General features: G+C 46.1%; 1 protein-coding gene across 2 annotated transcripts in view; it reads left to right on the top strand.

Moving 5' to 3' along the window:
- The first annotated feature begins 216 nt into the window (after positions 1 to 216).
- Positions 217 to 21537, top strand: part of slc6a5 (solute carrier family 6 member 5) — an 80094-nt gene continuing 58773 nt past the window's right edge. The window contains exons 1-5 of one of the 2 annotated variants that reach the window (XM_078415504.1): positions 217 to 495; positions 1380 to 1886; positions 2295 to 2427; positions 19218 to 19349; positions 20599 to 20772. In XM_078415504.1, coding sequence (XP_078271630.1) covers positions 493 to 495; positions 1380 to 1886; positions 2295 to 2427; positions 19218 to 19349; positions 20599 to 20772 — 949 coding nt within the window. In that variant the 5' untranslated portion in view covers positions 217 to 492. Of the gene's footprint in view, positions 496 to 674; positions 739 to 1379; positions 1887 to 2294; positions 2428 to 19217; positions 19350 to 20598; positions 20773 to 21537 lie in introns of those variants that run through there. The other variant, XM_078415503.1, reaches the window with a different exon arrangement.

Raw genomic sequence — 21537 nt, 5'->3', positions numbered from 1 at the left:
CTCTCTTGAAAACATCATATTGAGGGCAATATTTAACATCAATAAGTTGTTTCATTTAAAACACCGTGTTATTATACAACACTGTTAGATGCCAGCATTGATTAGCACAGGGCTTAACAGCTATAATACGGTGGTTAACCGTTTAATTGTGCTCCGTGAATCTGTACCATTCGCCCCCAAAGATCATTAATACTGTAAACGTGAGTCATGTTCACATGCACGTAATCTGCGGATCATGTACGCACTTGAGTGACAGCCGGCTAACGTTTGCACCATGAGTTGTATGTTTAAAATCAGAATCCAGGGGTAATGATTTATCAAACACTTATTATCAAGAAAATGCTAAACGAAGGGCACCTTGGTAGTTACTGACGCACACCCAATGTGCCGAGGGACGTATAGAAAGCGCTTGCTCGGGACTGGGCGAAATCCATTCTAAGTGGCGTTTCTCACAGCTTTCACCCCCTCTTCAACTTCGCCGGATCGCAAAACATGGTGAGTTCCGATCGTCTTTTCGTTTTTAAAATTATTAAACCCTTTTTCTCGGTTGGGGTTGGTTTGCACCCCAGAGTAAGGCTTGGAGTTTTGGGAGGAGTGGGGGGGGGGGGGGGGGGGGGGTGAGAGGGGAGGGGGTGGGGGGCTGTGATTCGAGGTAGGTTTTCTCAACATCTCAGGGTCAACTGGGCTGTTGTTTGCTGCCAGCAGATGGTGGAACTGTCCGCGGTGCTGAAACAAATGGTGAGCGTGGGCGGGCGGCGGCGGCGAGAATATTTCTGTAACTATCCAAAGATCAAGGCAAACACCCCAAGACTTACTTGGCCCCCACCGCGCCAAGAATGAAAAATCGAATCATAAACTTTGCTAAGTTAAAAAAAAAAAATGCAATCTCACACCCAATGTTTCAATCGCAGTCGAGCAGAGGTTATTTTAAAATATGTATAAATTTTCTATATTTAATCGAGCTCCCCTCAAAAAGAAAAAGAATATATATATATATATTTTGACATTATCCTGGTTGTGTGTTTGCTTGGACTCGGGTACCGCGTTACCCATTGCGGTTCCCGGGGCGCTGGAATCTGAGTGAAGGGAAACAACCAGGAAACATTGCTATCGTAATTGTGGAGCAGAAACCCGGGCACCCTGCGATCCGTGAGCGGAAAGACAACACGGTTGTCTCTGTGCCGCAGATGGGGGGAAAGTGCTTGGCAGATTGAGCAGCTAGCAGCTGAGCTGCGGCGACTAATGAGGGGCATTTAAACCCTGGCAAACATACCTACACATCACTCCCTGTTCGTAGCCGCCCGCCCGCCCGCGTTGTTATTAGAATAGGCTTGAATAAACTTGACTGCTCGGTTTAATGTGAATTTCGCCTTTGACAGGACGGCTTTGGCCCGGCAAGGATGGCCAAGGAGACTGCTAGCGCTGCCGGCGTCCTCTCGCCGGGACAGGCCGGCACAAGCGAGGGCGTGGGGGTTCCCAGGAACAGCCCTGAGACTGATCCGCACCTGGCTTCCGAAGGACACCAGCCATTTGTGGTCGCCGCCCCGTCCACCCGAGGCAAAGGGCCTGCTCTCAAAGAAGACAAACCGAACGAACCCGAGGGCGCCAAGACCGGGACGTGTATCAATGCCGCCACGCAACCCAACGCCGCCGTTCACGAGGATTCTATCGAAGTCTTACCGCACAGGGATACTCCGGTTGAAATCAATGAGCACCCAAACAAGGTTTATTGTAAGATCGCCGAGGTGGAGGTGAAGCGCGGCCTCGCGTTAACCACCGCGACGGAGCACAACGACGCTGAAGGCAGTTGGGTTACCAAAATCCCGAGCACTGTGATCTTAGGAACTGATGGTAGCACGAGTGTATTACCCGGTAATGCCGATGGAGTAAGTCTTTCTCGTTTTACACGCGAAATGAAATTATCTAAACTGTGGCCATAATAACTAACCCTCGCTTGAAAGATTGACCCCCACCCCCCCTTTAATTATTTAATAGGGAAAAATGTGCGCTGTGTTTCGTTTCTAAGCTTAATATTGGCAGGAATAGCATCTTGAAGGTTAGAGTATTGAGATTCCACTTCGTTCATGGGCGGTTGTATTTCGAGTAATTTCTAGTTCAATTGCAATGCATGTTCGAACTATTAACTACGCTGGTGGATTTAGAATCGTGTGATTTAAACAACAACAAAAATGGTATCTCGACTGCCGTAAAGGACTGAACGTTGAACCATGACTGAAACCAATCGCCATTATTGCACCTTTGCGGGATTCAGCTACATGTTATGTTTTCTGTAGGAAGATGGAGACGAAAACAAAGCGAGAGGAAACTGGTCGAGCAAGACGGACTTTATTTTGTCAATGGTGGGCTATGCTGTCGGACTGGGAAATGTCTGGAGGTTCCCCTACCTTGCATTTCAAAACGGCGGAGGTAAGATCCCAGCGCAGGCACCAGAATGCGAAAAAAATATCAGTCGCATCTCATGGGCGAGATAAGACATATGGTGTGGGGGCGGGGGGGGGGGGGGGGGGGGGTAGTGGATAAGACATAGGGTGGGGGAGGGGGGGGAAGGGAGGGGGGGCAATCAGTAATAGAGGTGAGAAGGGAGGGGGGTGGATGAATAGAGCGACCAAGACATATATATATCAACGACAAACACCAGTCGCAACTCATAAGCGACATAAGGTGCAGGTTGACAAACAGGAATAGAGGTGGGGATGGGTGGTGGGGAAAAATAGATAGAGGTCAGGGAATGCAAATATCTACAAATATCCCTGTCTCTCGAAGCACAGTTATGGGGTTTAAAGGCATCACGAAAGGCAGCGTTTAAAACCGAAACGGGGATTCTAAGCTTCAGGGAGACAGACACAAACAAATGGCCAACAAAAGCTTAATAAAGTAGATCTCTCCACCGCTCGCCATTAAACAACATTGTTGTTGACAATAGAACGAAACTGTGAGATGAAAGGAGAGATGCGATTTCGTGCGAGGAAAAAATTAAAGGCGGAATTCAGTGTATTGATCGAAAGCTGGGTGGGTGGATGGGGAGGGGCCGCTTTAAGTGTTGGTGGTTCATTAATCGGTGAAGCTCCTGGACCCTGCGGTGTGGTCTTGGGAGTCGAGGGGACCAAGTGGCCGTGAGCGCCGCGAGAGAGTTTGTCGCATATTGACGCCGCTTCCAGTCCAGTCCACAGTACACACACCGTGAAGATCACACTCTCATTCAAAAATAACTCACCCCCCCCCCTCCCTTCCCCTCCCCACCCCACACCAAAAACAAAAGCCGCTTGCTTCCCCCATGCCCGAGATATTATCACATAACTGCACCATTTGATATAATCCAGGAAATCGTGGCAATGTATTATCTTTTGTGATGGTATATTAAACGTAGGGCGATTAGTTACATGCCCAGAGAATATCAGAGAGACTGACAAGTTGCACACAAAAAAACCCAACAAAATATACAGATTATTTTCCAAAGCAAAATAAGGCACGAATTTCTATACATCCAAAGCTTTAAAACAAAATCCGCAAGGAGAGGCAGTGGATGTCAGAAAGGCGCGAAACCAGCGAGGGGAAGGCGAAGATTGGTTTGTTTTTTGTATGCACTAATTCGCTCGTAACATGCCAGTTACACGCTTTAGGAGATTTAATTTTTTGGGGGGGGAAAGAGACATATCTGCAGGTGCAATTTGAGAGATTTAATTGCATTAGATTTTAACCTGAATTCTTGCACAGTTCGTGTGTGAATGCACATCTGCGCGGTTTGCATCGAACAAACGAATCCATTCCGCTGCATGGAGCGAGTCGTGCGTGTAAATGTGTTGTCGCCACTGCAAAATTCGTGTCAGTGCGTTTAGCAGATGTGTATATGTATATATATTTTAAATGTCATCTGCGGAAGTTTTCTTTGAATTTGAGGGGCATTTTGAGGGGCAATTATGTACAGATAGTAGCGATTTGAGGCGGAAGCATTCTAAACGCTATCAATGGGAAGGCGACACAACAGTGCATAAGGAATGATATACTCCAGCTTTTTGTGCCTAACTTCGGTTTAAACCAGCATCTGCAGTTCCTTCCTACACAAAGATATAGTCATTCAGTCTGAAGAAGGGTCTCGACCCGAAACGTCACCCATTCCTTCTCTCCCGAGATGCTGCCTGACCTGCTGAGTTACTCCAGCATTTTGTGAATAAATACCTTCGATTTGTACCAGCATCTGCAGTTACTTTCTTATACAAGATATATTCATTGTAGGATTGCATCGCTCTGCAGTCGAAACCGAACCGTCGAATTTGGAACCGGTGTGTTGTAAATACGACCCCCCCTCCCCCCCCTCCCCCCCCCTCCCCCCCTCCCCCTCTCCCCCCCCCCCCCCCACCCCCCTCCCCCCCTCCCACCACCTCTCTCTTTTGTGCAGGAAGGAACTGTAGATGATGATTTGCACCGAATACAGACACAAAAATGCTGGAGTATCTCAGCGGGACAGAGTCTGATGGGGTCTCGACCCGAAACGTCACCCATTCCTTCTCTCCAGAGCTGCTGCCTGTCCCGCTGAGTTACTCCAGCGTTTTGTGTCTACCCCCCCTCTCTATTGTAGTTCAGTGCGAAGAACATTCATCGAGACAATATATCGATCTTCCCTGCATTACCACTGACCAGGCGTTGAAGGGATGGCGTCACTGTTACATGTTTCCAATCATATTCTGGTTATCGCACAAAAGCAAACCTACACCGAACAAGATAGTGAAATGCTCAATGGATCATTTGGGATCATATTTTCTTATTAATGTCAATCCCAAGAACCCTTTGTAAATATATCGACAGATCAGAGGGCAGATCGAAAGATGTCCGGTGCAGGTGCAATAAGGCCTGGAAATAGACACAAAAATGCTGGAGTAACTCAGCGGGACAGGCAGCATCTCTGGAGAGAAGGAATGGGTCTGAAAAATGGTCTCGACCCAAAACGTCACCCATTTCTTCTCTCCAGAGGTGGTGCCTGACCCGCTGAGTTACTCCAGCAATCTGTGCCTATCGTCAGTGCAAACCAGCATCTGCAGTTCCTTCCTACACATCCAGATCTGTATTGAGCAAATTAGTTTGCCACCTTTTATTTTACGAACCCCCGTGGAAGGATGCTTTCAAGAGAGAGCTAGATAGAGCTCTTAAGGATAGCGGAGTCAGGGGGTATGGGGAGAGGGCAGGAACGGGGTACTGATTGTGGATGATCATCCATGATCACATTGAATGGCGGTGCTGGCTTGAAGGGCCGAATGGCCTCCTCCTGCACCTATTGTCTATTGTCTCTTGTCTATTGATGTGCTTGTGCCAACTTGTCATCTAGACTCCCCTCACCTGGTCCACTCCAGTCCCATTCACTGATAACGTGTTAAAGTCACTGGTTGCTGCCCGAATCACTTTGATTGCTAAAAGATTTGTTGTTGTTGTTGTTTTGGCCGTCTGCAATGAAGATAAAGATTAGTGAATTCTATTTTTGCATTTACATGGGAGAGGGGAGGGGGGAGGGGGGGAGGGGGGAATTCCTAATTAACGATACAAATATTGGTTCTAAATACCAAGCAAGCACCAAGTCCCGTGAAAATTAGTCGGCGCCACCACCAGGAAATAGACGACTTCCAGGGGAAACGAAAACGCGGTTTGGATAGAGCTCTTCCACGATTCAAGGCGGCTTCAAAGAGCTTTGTGGCCATTGGAGAGCTTTACCAATGTCCTTCCCTTCCTCCGCTAACTCAAACACACACACACACACACACACACACAGCGCACCGTTTGAAACAGCTCCCCACCTTAGTTGTTCTGCCCAATAGTCGTCCACTCTCAGCGGGATGTGTCGAGGTGTAGCCTATAAGGTACGCGAATAAGAATGGCGACTCCAGGCTAGTAAGACGGAACTGCAGGTGTTGGCTTAAACCGAAGATAGACACACGGAGCTGGAGTAACTCAGTGGGACAGGCACGATTCGGGTCGCGACCCAAGAAGAGTCTCGAATCGAAACGTCACCCATTCCTTCTCTCCATAGATGCTGCCTGTCCCGCTGAGCCACTCCAGCTTTTTGAGGTCTATCTTCGACTCGAGATGAGGTCGGGCGTTCGTGAAAATGTTGAAATCCTTAATGATAATTCATTAAATACATCAAATACATCAAATCTAATTTGATAATTCTACGAATTGAAGTTACAATGCACAATTTTTCGATTGATTTCTTTTACGAACGTGCTCATTCGCAGTGCTATTGCATATTATATTATATTAGCAAAGCCTATAAGATCCCATAAATAGGTAACACCATTTATGATTCCGCGCTGCAAGCAAATACTTATCGTCTTTTTGTCAAGCTTTGAGAATTATCTCTCTATTAAATGAGCCCTATTAAAATCGCTGACCTATCAGGAGATAGATTAAAACGTGTGGATTAATAAACGATTAGTAATTCATAGTTTCAAAATGCATCGTAATTGAACGATCTTTAAAAAACCTATGACGAAGAATTTGATCAAGTTTCGAAGAAGTGGTCCCATTTTAGTTGTCGGAAGGGTCTCGATCCGAAACGTCGCCCATTCCTTCTCTCCACAGATGCTACCTGTCCCGCTGAGTTACTCCAGCATTCTGTATCTATCTTCCATTTCAGTTGACGTTTTTTTTAGTGTTGATTTTGTGAATTTTAAAGACGGGTTTTCTGTGCGTTCTTGGAAAAGCCGCGTTCTTTTGAAAGTTGTACGATGTTGTCATCAACATACAACAACGAGGGCGCAGCGGTAGAGCTGTTGCCTCGCAGCGCCAGAGACCCGGGTTCGATCCTGACTCCGGAAGCTGTCCGTACGGAGTTTGTACGCTCTCCCCGTGATCAGCGTGGGGTTTTCTCCGGGTGCTCCGGTTTATAGACAATAGACAATAGACAATAGACAATAGACAATAGGTGCAGGAGTAGGCCATTCAGCCCTTCGAACCAGCACCGCCATTCAATGCGATCATGGCTGATCACTCTCAATCAGTACCCCGTTCCTGCCTTCTCCCCATACCCCCTCACTCCGCTATCCTTAAGAGCTCTATCCAGCTCTCTCTTGAAAGCATCCAACGAACTGGCCTCCACTGCCTTCTGAGGCAGAGAATTCCACACCTTCACCACTCTCTGACTGAAAAAGTTCTTCCTCATCTCCGTTCTAAATGGCCTACCCCTTATTCTTAAACTGTGGCCCCTTGTTCTGGACTCCCCCAACATTGGGAACATGTTTCCTGCCTCTAATGTGTCCAATCCCCTAATTATCCTATATGTTTCAATAAGACCCCCCCTCATCCTTCTAAATTCCAGTGTATACAAGCCTAATCGCTCCAGCCTTTCAACATACGACAGTCCCGCCATTCCGGGAATTAACCTAGTGAACCTCCCACATTCCAAAGCCGTACAGGTTTGTAGGGTTAATTGGCTTCGTTAAAATTGTAAATTGTTCCTAGTGTGTGTTGGATAGTGTTAGTGTGCGGGGATCGCTGGCGGACCGAAGGGCATGCTTCCGTACTGTATCTCGAAACGAAACTAACCTAAATATCATGGACGCGTTTTAAAGCTCAATGCCACAGTTGGATTCGAGTTTTGGGTTGTGGGTGGATATCCAGCCAGGGTTCGTAGGGGTGACAATGGTCAACACTAGATTCTCGATAGTTACTATTGACCACAGGTGACATTAGTGACTTTGGAAAGAACAAACATTGTCAGTAAAATCTGATAATTTATCGTACGTTTAATAAAGGCAATTATGTTTTTGGATGTAAGTATTGTAAAGAAAAAAAATCGAGATATACATATTCCGACAGTTTGTGTTGAAGTCACACAGTTTCATGGAACTGATGCACTACAATGTTGAGAACTGCATGCTGCAATCCTTTGATCGGTCTGACCGTCCTCCTGATTTTACATTGTATGTCTCGTTGACATCTTCCCCTAGCTAAATGTTCTGTTCTGCTCTACATTTTCCTTGACCCACGTCGCATTTGATAGACAATAGACAATAGGTGCAGGAGGAGACCATTCGGCCCTTCGAGCCAGCACCGCCATTCAATGAGATCATGGCTGATCATTCTCAATCAGTAACCCGTTCCTGCCTTCTCCCCATACCCCCTGACTCCGCTATCCTTAAGAGCTCTATCTAGCTCTCTCTTGAATGCATTCAGAGAATTGGCCTCCACTGCCTTCTGAGGCAGAGAATTCCACAGATTCACAACTCTCTGACTGAAAAAGTTCTTCCTCATCTCAGTTCCAAATGGCCTGCCCCTTATTCTTAAACTGTGGCCCCTTGTTCTGGACTCCCCCAACATTGGGAACATGTTTCCTGCCTCTAACGTGTCCAACCCCTTAATAATCTTATACATTTCGATAAGATCTCCTCTCATCCTAGTCGCTCCAGTCTTTCAACATATGATAGTGCCGCCATTGATCTGTCGTTTTCACACCGTACCCTTCCATTTCTCTCGTTTCACATCCCCCTGACATTGTCTGAAGAAGGGTCTCGACCCGAAACGTCACCCATTCTTTCTCTCCCGAGATGCTGCCTGACCCGCTGAGTTACTCCAGCATTTTGTGTCTATGTTCTCCACTTTGCAACTTCCCCTTTGCTCAATCTATTGTACTTGAGTTTTACTTGATTGGATTCATGTAGAGTATATTGGATCCGATATGGAAAGCTTACAGAACAAAGCTTTTCACTGTACCTCGTTACAAGTTATTATAATAAACTGTAACTAAATTAGAATCAAGTGCTAACTTATGCAGGTAATGGAGATTCACAATTAAAGTTTAGTGACGAGGCGAAACTCTAATTGCCGAGTTGATGTGAACTTCACTAATTGCTCATCGCATCTGTCGTCAACGGTTGTTTTTATGTTTGGGCAGTGGCGTGAGTTTGGCATTTACTTTTCACTATCACTTCCTCGCGGGCGGTACAGTGGCGCAGCAGGTAGTTCTGCTGCCTTACAGCGCCAGAGACGCGCGTTCGATCCTGACCGCGGTTGCTGTCGGTGTGGAGTTTGCACGTGGGCTTTCTCCCGGAAACCGCGCTGGTTTGTAGGTTATTTGATTTCTGTAAATTGCCACCCCTCTCCCCCCTCTCCCCCCTCCTACACCTGCACCTATTGTCTATTGTCTCTTTATTTGGAATGTACTTTTTATGAGTGCTATCAATTATCATCGTCCTTAACAAATACACCGAAACCAAATTCAAAATTTCGGGGCTGTTGTTCTTTTAACAAATACAGCTACTCAACTGGGTAAAGCTGCTTTATTGGCCGGAATGGCGGGACTGTCATATGTTGAAAGACTGCAGCGACTATGCTTGTATACACTGGAATTTAGAAGGATGAGAGGGGATCTTATCGAAACATATCAGATTATTAAGGGGGTTGGACACGTTAGAGGCAGGAAACGCGTTCCCAATGTTGGGGGAGTCCAGAACCAGCGGCCACAGTTTAAGAATAAGGGGTAGGCCATTTAGAACGGAGATGAGGAAAATCCTTTTTCAGTCAGAGACAATAGACAATAGACAATAGGTGCAGGAGTAGGCCATTCAGCCCTTCGAGCCAGCACCGCCATTCAATGCGATCATGGCTGATCACTATCAATCAGTACCCCGTTCCTGCCTTCTCCCCATACCCCCTCACTCCGCTATCCTTAAGAGCTCTATCCAGCTCTCTCTTGAAAGCATCCAACGAACTGGCCTCCACTGCCTTCTGAGGCAGAGAATTCCACACCTTCACCACCCTCTGACTGAAAAAGTTCTTCCTCATCTCCGTTCTAAATGGCCTACCCCTTATTCTCAAACTGTGGCCCCTTGTTCTGGACTCCCCCAACATTGGGAACATGTTATCTGCCTCTAATGTGTCCAATCCCCTAATCTGTGGAATTCTCCGCCTCAGAAGGCAGTGGAGGCCAATTCTCTGAATGCATTCAAGAGAGAGCTAGATAGAGCTCTTAAGGATAGCGGAGTCAGGGGTATGGGGAGAAGACAGGAACTGGGTACTGATTGAGAATGACCAGCCATGATCACATTGAATGGTGGTGCTGGCTCGAAGGTCCGAATGGCCTCCTCCTGCACCTATTGTCTATTGTCTATTGTCTGTCTCACGGCGCCAGAGACGCGGGTTCGTTCCTGACCTCGGGCGCTGTCTGTGTGGAGTTTACACGCTCTCCATGCGAGCGCGTAGTTTTTCCTCCGGGTGCTCCAGTTTCTTACCACATCCCAAAGGCTTGCGGGTTTGTCGATTAATTGGCCCTGTGTAAATTGTTCTCTCGTGTGTGGGGAGCGGATGAGAAAGTGGGACAACTTGGACCTTGTGTGAACGGGTGATCGATGATGGGCCGGCACTCGATGGGCCAAAGGGCCTGTTTCCCTGCTGTGTCTCGAAACGAAATATGACGTTTCGTCGAACACATTTCTTTCGGGCAAACCATCCTCGAAAACTCCAACGTTTTTACCTATTTGGCAATGAAAATGCAATTGTTTTCAGTTTAGGCGATTTCATGGTGCAGTAACGAGATTTGGTGAAGTGTTTCTGATACTAATATCTGAAACTCTATCCGATTGTCACCCCTGACACTTCGTCTGGTCAATGTTCTCGACCCGAAACATCCCCCATTCATTCTCTCCGGAGATGCTGCCTGTCCCGCTGAGCTACTCCAGTATTTTGTGTCTATCATCGGTGTAAACCGTCATCAGAGGTTCTTTCCTACACATTAATACTTGTAATATTCGTTGAGGGAAATCACACATCTTAAAATATTTTCATAATTGCGTTTGTGTGCGCTCGTCTATAATCTTTATGTGTCGGAAGGAACCACGAATGCTGATTTAAGATAGACACAAAAAAAAAACTGGAGTAACTCAGCGGGACAGGCAGCATCTCTGGAGAGAAGGAATTTGGTGACGTTTCGGGTCAAGACACTTCTTGAGACTGACCCGCTGAGTTACTCCAGCTTTTTGCGGCTATCCCTGTAATCCTTATACGTGGCAACTATTCCAAACCTTAAAAAAATCCAGTCTGAAGAAGGGTCACCCATTCCTTCTCTCCAGAGATGTTGCCTGTCCCACTGAGTTACTCCGGCTTTTTGTGTCTATCTTCGGTTTAAACCAGCATCTGCAGTTATTTTTCCTGCACATCTGCAGTTCCATCCTACACACATTGAATTTTGACCCACTGGGGTGCAAGGTCGTCGCGATGATTATCACTACTCGGCCCCATTAGTCGCTTGTTAAATCTGTTTGCCCTCCTGTTTATTTCCAAGTAACCCAAGTCCAATTAAAATCGAAAATGCCCATGGGGTCTAAATCGTCAATGAAGCGTGAGGAACATACAGAGGAGGGGAGGCGAGTTGCGGTGAGATAAACATGGTCTTTCTTTGATGCTCCGCTCTCCCCCATTTCCTTTCATGGCGGTTGAGTGAAAGACTGGAGCGACTAGGCTTGTATACACTGGAATTTAGAAGGATGAGAGGCGATCTTATCGAAACGTATGGGATTATTAAGGGGTTGGACACGTTAGAGGCAGGAAACATGTTCCCAATGTTGGGGGAGTCCAGAACAAGGGGCCACAGTTTAAGAATAAGGGGTAGGCCATTTAGAACTGAGATGAGGAAAACGTTTTCAGTCAGAGAGTTGTGAATCTGTGGAATTCTCTGCCTCAGAAGGCAGTGGAGGTCAATTCTCTGAATGCATTCAAGAGAGAGCTAGATAGTGCTCTTAAGGATAGCGGAGTCAGGGGGTATGGGGGGAAGGCAGGAACGGGGTACTGATTGAGAATGATCAGCCATGATCACATTGAATGGCGGTGCTGGCTCGAAGGGCAGAATGGCCTACTCCTGCACCTATTGTCTATTGTCTATTGTCTAAGTTTAGTTTAGTTTAGGGATACAGCGCGGAAACAAGCCCTTCGGCCCACCGAGTCCGCGCCGCCCAGCGACCCCGCACATTAACATTATCCTACACACACTAGAGACAATTTTATATTTATATATACCAAGCCGATAAACCGACAAACCCGTACATCTTTGGAGTGTGGGAGGAAACCGAAGATCTCTGAAAAACCCCAGAAGGAGGTCACGGGGAGAACGTACAAAAAACTCCGTACAGACGGCTCCGTAGTCGGGATCGAACCCGGGCCTTTGGCGCTGCAACTCTACCGCTGCGCCCCCCATTGTGAAATGTGCAAGGACGGTCCCATCATTCGACCGGACGCCCATCTGGAGATTTATTTTGTGGGGCAAGAAGTCCTCGCAAGAACCTTTTATTGGTTGGCTCATTTGGAAGTCACGCTCAAATTTCCTGGCAATCTCACGAAGATAGACACAGAGTGCTGGAGTAACTCAGCGGGTCAGGCAGCATCTCTGGAGAACACGGATAGGTGACGTTTCACAGAGTGCTGGAGTAACTCAGCGGGTCAGGCAGCATCTCTGGAGAACATGGATAGGTGACGTTTCAGGTCGAGACCATTCTTCAACCTGGTTTAAAGTTAATTAGAAAAAAATAACTGATATGACCCGCTGAGATACTCCAACTCTTTGTGTTTTTCTTGTTTTTTTTTGTTAACCAGCATCTGCAGTTCCTTGCTTCCACTGAAAGGAACTCAACGGGTGAGGATAGCAAGCGTAGGAAATGAACTGCAGATGCTGGTTTACATCGAAGACAAAATTGCTACGAAATGCTGGAGTAACTCAGCGGGTCAGGCAGCATCCCTGGAGATGGGAATGGGGGATGTTTCGGGTCGAGACCCTTCTTCAACCTGGTTTGAAGTTAATTAGAAGAACACTGATGGAATCAACGGAGATACTCCAGCACTTTGTGACTTTCTTTTCAAACAAGCAACTGCAGTTCCTAGTTTTTTTTTAAAACCAGAGGAACACAATGGGTGAAAGTGGACACAAAAAGCTTTTTGAAACTCAGCTGGTCATTCCTGCTGGTTTAAACCAGCATCTGCAGTTCCTTCCTACTCAATCGGTGAGGACAGTACGCGTGTTTTAGAAAGATGTGGGCGAACGCAATCTCTACAGCCTACCTACCGTTCTCTTGTAGAGAGAACAGTAATATCAGTGGATGATTTACATTGAAGCGCGTCTGTAATTTAGAATCTCCCTGCTTTCACGAACGAGACGCGTGTGTTAATAGACAATAGACAATAGGTGCAAGAGGAGGCCATTCGGCCCTTCGAGCCAGCACCGCCATTCAATGTGATCATGGCTGATCATTCTCAATCAGTACCCCGTTCCTGCTCTCTCCCCATACCCGCTGACTCCGCCATCCTTAAGAGCTCTATCTAGCTCTCTCTTGAATGCATTCAGAGAATTGGCCTCCACTGCCTTCTGAGGCAGAGAATTCCACAGATTCACAACTCTCTGACTGAAAAAGTTTTTCCTCATCTCCGTTCTAAATGGCCTACCCCTTATTCTTAAACTGTGGCCCCTTGTTCTGGACTCCCCCAACATTGGGAACATGTTTTCCTGCCTCTAACGTGTCCAACCCCTTAATAATCTTAATAATCTTATACGTTTCGAGTGATCTGTCCTTTATAGATTCGTCCACGAATGTCCGCCTGATATATTCCCTCCCGACAGTTCAAGAATTGCCAGGCCTCGTTTCTGCAGCCAAGTTTTCCCGCCTGCCAACACTGGAGAGGATGTGACCCCATGTTACCGATTTAGGTCCTTGCGCTGGGATTTTTCAGTTGGACCAATTTGCTTTCCACCCCCCCCGTGCACACTAGATGATATAGATTCCACGTTCGTGGGAAGCAACTAATCCAAAGAGTACTCGGTCGTTTTGTTCACATCTCTGCTCCTGACACCCGCTTTCGCTCGCAACAAAACAAAAACACACCCCTTCCCCTCCAAAGGTGTTGATCATCGCGATAGAGATGCAGCGTGGAAACATACCAATTGTCCTACCGAGTCCGCCCTGACCCATTTACACGAGTCCAACACTATTCTAACCCAGATCTGTTCTCTCCATAATGTTATCAACGCTCTCCAGATTCCACCTGACCTATACACAAGGTGCGATTTACAATGGCCAATTCACCTACAGCCTGCGTTCCGTAGAGCGTCCAAATTCATGTGATTTTAGACTAAGACACAAGAGTCGTTAAGCATGGAAACATGTCTGTGCTTTTTATGTAGGCGACGTAGAACAGAAAAATGAATTGGCCATTTTAGAAAGAAAGATTAAACAATGATGCTTTGTTTATTGAGTTGGAGCAGCAACCATTGATATTTTTACAGCGATATTTATTTAAAATTGCTTGGAAATCAACCCGTTGTAAGTTGTTGGGGGTGGTTACTAAACAGTTAAGATACAAGACTATTATCACCTGGACTATTGATCCTGACTTCTGCTTGGCAGCTATGAAAATTAATCTTGGAATGTTATATATATATATATTTGTGTAGGAAAATAACTGCAGATGCTGGTACAAATCGAAGGTATCACTAAATGCTGGAGTAACTCAGCAGGTCAGGCAGCATCTAGGAGAGAGGGATTGGGTGACGTTTCGGGTCGAAACCCTTCCTCAGACTGACATCAGTGTGAAGAAGGGTCTCGACCCGAAACGTCACCCATTCCCTCTCTCCTAGATGCTGCCTGACCTGCTGAGTTACTCCAGCATTTTGTGATACCTTCTATATATATATATATATTTGGAATATACAGTTAGTATCTGTAATGGTGGCTCACTATGTAATGAGCAAAATGTTATTTGTACCTGGGATTGATATTTGACCATGATAACATTTTAAAAATGAAATGGAATTTGCAACATGTTACTCATTCTTTGAATTCACTGCCACAGATGGTGGTGGAGGACAAGCCACTGGGTATTTTTAAGGAAGATAGACACAAAATGCTGGAGTAGCACATTCAGTATCTCTGGAGAGAAGGAATGGGTGACGTTTCGGGTCGAGGCCCTTCCTCAGACTGAGAGTCAGGGGAGGGGGAGATACAGAGATAAGGAAGTGCAAGGTGTGAGAAAGAGACTTCAAAGGGGGTGGAGATGAAGGAAAATGTAGAATAGATAATTATTAGCTCGGAGAAGGTAACGGCAAAGGAAACAGAGATAAAATGTAAGGAGCAGAGCGACAGATTCCTGATTAGTACGGGTATCAGGGGTTCTGGGGAGAGGGCAGGAGAATGGGGTTGAGAGCTAAGGTAGATCAGCCGTGATTGAATGGCAGAGTAGACCTGATGGGCTGAATGGCCTAATTCTGCTCCCGTAAAATGGACATGAACTATTCTGCTGAGGGTGTTTTTTACTGATGTCACTTTTGAGTCACCAATGTAACATATCAAACTAACTGTGATTTTATGGTGCTATGCTAACGACTCTTGTAGTGTGAAACCAATGATTTTATTGCATTTTCTCAGTAATATTGAGACTGGAAATTGACTAATTGGCCTGGTCTGTGTTGAATAAAAAAGGTGTAATTGACGTTGGATGAAACGATCAAACGGCGATTCAGTCGCTTGATGTACAACTGTCCTTTTTATCATCAGTTGAAGTAGAAAAGCGAAGGCAGTGGTTAAATTAATGCCACTTCATCTTTACAAATGGTCAATGGCAAAATTAGTTTGTGTAGCTTAGTTGAACCGGGGCACAGTGAAATGCTTTTTGGTGCGTGCTATCCAGTCAGTGGAAAGATGAAAAATGATTACAATCTAGCTGTCCAGAGTCCAGATACAAGATAAAGGGAATAAGGTTCAGTGCAAGATGACGTGCAGTAAAGTCTGATTAAAGAACATCGCATGTGATCACACATGTTAACTTGAGTAGTGTAACCTTTCCACATGCCAGCACAGGATGTTCCAAACATTCAACCCTTCACTAAATCTCTTATCAGGCATCCTTCCTATGGCAGCAGTCAGTACTTTCATTCAATAGATGTTTCAGATTCAGGGACAGTTTCTTTCCCGCTGTTATCAGGCAACTGAACCATCCTATAACCAACTAGAGAGTGGTCCTGACTATCTAGTGGTCCTGGACTATCTAGGAAGGTCTCCAATCTACCTCATTGGAGACCTTCAAAACTATCTTGACAAAACTAGTTGAGGCCAGTTCATTGGCTATATTTAAGAGGGAGTTAGATGTGGCCCTTGTGGCTAAAGGGATCAGGGGGTATGGAGAGAAGGCAGGTACGGGATACTGAGTTGGATGATCAGCCATGATCATATTGAATGGCGGTGCAGGCTCGAAGGGCTGAATGGCCTACTCCTGCACCTATTTTCTATGTTTCTATGTTTCTATCTTTAATCGGAGATTGACACAAAATGCTGCTGTAACTCAGTGGGACAGGCAGCGTCTTTGGAGAAAAAGAATGGATGACGTTTCGGGTCGAGACCCTCCTTCAGACTGAGAGTCAGGGGAGAGAGAAATGAGAGATATGGACAGCACATAGAACCAATACACATGGAAAGATAAGCAAAAAGCAACAATGATCAAGGGAAGGTAGAGCACACTATGGTCGATTGTTGGCTGTGGACTAGGTGATAACGAGTTACACTGGCAGTGAAACTCAACAGAACAACAGTAAAACTAGTACGATGATAAAGGTGGAGGGAGGGATGGAGAGAGAGAGGATGCAAGGGTTACTTGAAGTTAGAGAAATCAATATTCTTACCGCTGGGTTACAAGCTGACCAAGCAAAATATGAGGTGCTGTTCCTCCAATTTGTGTTGACCCCCACTCTGACAGAGGGGGAGGCCCAGGATGGAAAGGTCAATGTGGGAATGGGGAGGAGAGTTAAAGTAGGGAGATCACCTAGTCCCAGGCAGACTGAGCGGAGGTGTTCAGCGAAACAATCGCCGAGCCTGAGCTTGGTCTCGCCGATATACAGGAGTCCACACTTGGAACCGCGGATACAATAGATGAGGTTGAAGGAGGTGCAAGTGAATCTCTGTCTTTGGAATTGTTGGAGTGTGGGAGGAAACCGGAGCACCCAGAGAAAACCCACACAGTCCCAGGGAAGCACGTACAAACTGTGTATAGTCAGCATCGGACCCTGGTCTCTGGCTCTGTAATGCAGCAACTCTACCGCTTCGCCACCGTGCCATCCCCTTTGTTCAAACCCTTGAACTAATGTCGTCTGTGACCATTTGCCCTTCAGCAGGTTCTGTTAGTAACAAAATACTTTGTCAGTTTAATTTTGCCAGCTATCTTCTGGTATCTTAACGAGGCGCTTGAGAAAGACATTAAAACAAGGTTCACACAGTTTGGGAGCAATGACATACATAGAGCCATAGTCATAGTCATAGACTGATACAGCGTGGAAACAGGCCCTTCGGCCCAACTTACCCCCCTGCTGCAATCTATCACAACCATCTTCACTATCTGCAAGAACCACCCACTTTTGTCTCATCAGCAAGCCTTCGTTGATTTATTATGAAGATTAGCAACTTACATCAAATTGTAATGGGCAATTTCATCTGAAACATAGAAAATAGGTGCAGGAGTAGGCCATTCGGCCCTTTGAGCCTGCACCGAAGAGTTGAAACGATGTGCCTTTGCAATGATGTTATCGTTTGATTTTCAGTAACACTGGTTTTGATTGCAGTCTACAGAGCCCTCTGCTGTTTACCCTTGATATTACACATTGTGTGCCCAGTGTAAATTGTTCCCCGAAACACACTGGTTCTGCTTCCTGACGTTGGCACCTCAGCTTGGTATTTTTCCAATACACTTCAGAATTTTACAATTTTAAACTAAATGCAGCAAGTGTCATAACGCTTTCAAACATTTAAAAAAAGAATCATCTTAAATCCTTTCGTTTGCACAGTACTATGTTTCCATGTCTGCTCTACTACAAGTGAGAATATCATTGTTCAGTTTCGGGACATAAGACAATGAAGCACTCTTGGCTCATGACTACTAAAAAAGACACAAAGTGCTGGAGTAACTCCACACGGCAGGCAAGATCTCTGGAGAACACGGATAGGTGAAGTTTCAGGTCAGGTCCCTTCATCACAAGAGGAGTTGAGTATAGGAGCAAAGAGGTCCTTCTGCAGTTGTACAGAGCCCTAGTGAGACCACACCTGTAATACTGTGTGCAGTTTTGGTCTCCAAATTTGAGGAAGGATATTCTTGCTATTGAGGGCGTGCAGCGTAGGTTTACTAGGTTAATTCCCGGAATGGCGGGACTGTCGTATGTTGAAAGACTGGAGCGGCTAGGCTTGTATACACTGGAATTTAGAAGGATGAGAGGGGATCTTATCGAAATGTATAAGATTATTAAGGGGTTGGACACGTTAGAGGCAGGAAACATGTTCCCAATGTTGGGGGAGTCCAGAACCAGGGGCCACAGTTTAAGAATAAGGGGTAGGCCATTTAGAAAGGAGATGAGGAAAAACTTTTTCAGTCAGAGAGTTGTAAATCTGTAGCATTCACTCTCAGAAGGCACTGGAGGCCAAGTCTCTGAATGCATTCAAGAGAGAACTAGATAGAGCTCTTAAGGATAGCGGAGTCAGGGGGTATGGGGAGAAGGCAGGAACGGGGTACTGATTGAGAATGATCAGCCATGATCACATTGAATGGTGGTGCTGGCTCGAAGGGCCGAATGGCCTACTCCTGCACCTATTGTCAATCAGTCTGAAGAAAAGACCTGGCCTGAAAAGTCACCTATCCATATTCTCGAGAGATGCTGCCTGACCCGCTGAGTAACTCCAGCACTTTGTGTCCTTTTGTGTAAACCAGTGTCTGCAGTTACTTGATTCTACAAGAAATACTTGTGGCACAATGGTGAGGTGGGAGAGTCCAGGAGCAGAGGTCATAGCCTCAGATTAAAAGAGTGTGCCTTTGGAAAGGAGATGAGGAGGAATTTCTTTAGTCAGAGGGTGGTGAACCTGTGGTAATTAATTGCCACAGACGGCTGTGGAGGCCAAGTCAAGGGACAATTTTGAGATGGAGAATGACAGATTCTTGATTAGTACGGGTGTCAGGGGTTATGGGGAGAAGGCAGGAGAATGGGGTTGAGAGGGAAAGATAGATCAGCCAGCATTGAATGGTGCAGTAGACTTGATGGGTTAAATGGCTTCATTCTGCTCCTAGGACGTATGTGTGGGATAGAGCTTGTGTACGGGGTGACTGCTGGTTGGCGCGGATTCGGTGGGCCAAAGGGCCTGCTTCTATGCTGTATCTCTAAACTGAACTACTAAATCTTTGTTCACTGTCTCTTCCTTCAGGTGCGTTTTTGATCCCTTACCTGATAATGCTGGCTTTTGCTGGGGTCCCCATATTCCTCCTGGAGACGGCACTCGGTCAATTTGCCAGTCAGGGGCCGATATCTGTGTGGAAGGCCATCCCTGCTTTACAAGGTAGAGTCGTCGAGCGAAGCTGTGTGGATACAGGCCCTTTGGCCTAACAAGCCCACACCGGCCAACATGTCCCAGCTACACTAGTTCCACCTGCCCACACCGGCCAACATGTCCCAGCTACACTAGTTCCACCCGCCTGCATTTGGTCCATTTCCCTCCGAACAAAGAAACATAGAAACATAGAAAATAGGTGCAGGAGTAGGCCATTCGGCCCTTCGAGCCTGCACCGCCATTCAATATGATCATGGCTGATCATCCAACTCAGTATCCTGTACCTGCCTTCCCTCCATACCCCCTGATCCCTTTAGCCTCAAGGGCCACATCTAACTCCCTCTTAAATATAGCCAATGAACTGGCCTCAACTACCTTCTGTGGCAGAGAATTCCACAGATTCACCACTCTCTGTGTGAAAAAAAACGTACTCATCTCGGTCCTAAAAGACTTCCCCCTTATCCTTAAACTGTGACCCCTTGTTCTGGACTTCCCCAACATCGGGAACAATCTTCCTGCATCTAGCCTGTCCAACCCCTTAAGAATTTTGTAAGCTTCTATAAGATCCCCCCTCAATCTTCTAAATTCCAGCGAGTACAAGCCTGTCCTATCCATGTACCTGTCTAACTGTTTCTTAAACTTTGGGATAGTCCCAGCCTCAACTACTTCCTCTGGCAGCTCGTTCTATACACCCACTGCCCTTTGCATGAGAAAGTCACCCCTCAGATTCCTATTAAATCTCTTCACCTTGAACCTATGTCCTCTGGTCCTCCATTCCCCTACTCTGGGCAAGAAATTCTGTGCATCTACCCGATCTATTCCTCTCATGGCTCGAAGGGCCGAATGTCCTACTCCTGCACCTATTGTCTATTGTCCTGTCAACTACAACTTCGTAAACCATTTTAAGCTTGACAATGTCTTTCCTCGGTAGGTGATCACATACACAGGCAGCCTCTGAGAACCACTTTCTTTTAGACAATAGACAATAGACAATAGGTGCAGGAGTAGGCCATTCGGCCCTTCGAGCCAGCACCGCCATTCAATGTGATCATGGCTGATCATTCTCAATCAGTACCCCGTTCCTGCCTTCTCCCCATACCCCCTGACTCCGCTATCCTTAAGAGCTCTATCTAGCTCTCTCTTGAATGTATTCAGAGAATTGGCCTCCACTGCCCTCTGAGGCAGAGAATTCCACATTGGAAATAATGAGCATGCCTTGTTGCATATTAACACTGTCTTGTTTCCATTCTGCTTGCAGGCTGCGGGATTGCAATGTTGATCATCTCGGTGCTGATCGCGGTGTACTACAATATCATAATCTGCTACACCCTGTTCTACCTTTTTGCATCGTGCATGCCTGTGCTCCCTTGGGCATCCTGTGATAACAGCTGGAACACTGAAAATTGCAGGGACAAGAACAAGCTACTACTGGGTAACAACCACTGCCGAACCTATTCTTTGGACTGGTCCCATCTTCTGATCCTTTGGAGGAGGTTTAACATGTAGCAACAAGACATGCACAAGTCTCACAGGGCTCGGCATGGATACTTGCGAACACAAACATGCCTTAGAAGGACAGCTGATCCACTAACAATCCAGCAGGGACCACTGCATCTTCCAACATCATACTTGCTTTCATTTAATTTCAACCCTCATCCATGGCTGGCTAGCGGGAATTGGGGAATGAGGTTACCGCTAGTCATTTTACTTCTGCTGTTTTGATCATTTGAATTGTCATTTTTAATACGCAGTCGCCTTCATTTGGGTAGGACCACGTTACCTGATTGGAAGGTAAATCTAAACCCAAGAGACCTTAAGATGGTGTCATGTATGAGTGGACCATGGGAAATTTTATTGACGATTGAAAAATTAATGGAAAGGAAAAGAGGGGTTGGACTGTGGCCTTGCAGAATCGTAGAATTTCGCAGCGTAGATAGAGACTATTTGGCACATTATGTACTTATTGGTTGCCCGAGAGAATAATTCATTTATCCAATCTTGCCAACTGTCTGTAATTTTCTATATATTTTTTAATTGATTTGAATTGAATTGAATGGAATACTTTATTGTCACATGTGACAAGTTACAGTGAAACTCTTTGCTTGCACACCCTAGGTATGCAAAGAGTCGCCACATAAAGGGCACTGACAAAGTTACACAGAACCCCATGGCCAGTTCCCCCTTTGTTCTCCCCCAC

This window comes from Rhinoraja longicauda, chromosome 18 (assembly GCF_053455715.1).
Source record: "Rhinoraja longicauda isolate Sanriku21f chromosome 18, sRhiLon1.1, whole genome shotgun sequence".
Taxonomy (NCBI): domain Eukaryota; kingdom Metazoa; phylum Chordata; class Chondrichthyes; order Rajiformes; family Arhynchobatidae; genus Rhinoraja; species Rhinoraja longicauda.
Note: the sequence above shows the minus strand (reverse complement) of the source record. Positions and strands in the feature narration are given on the sequence as shown.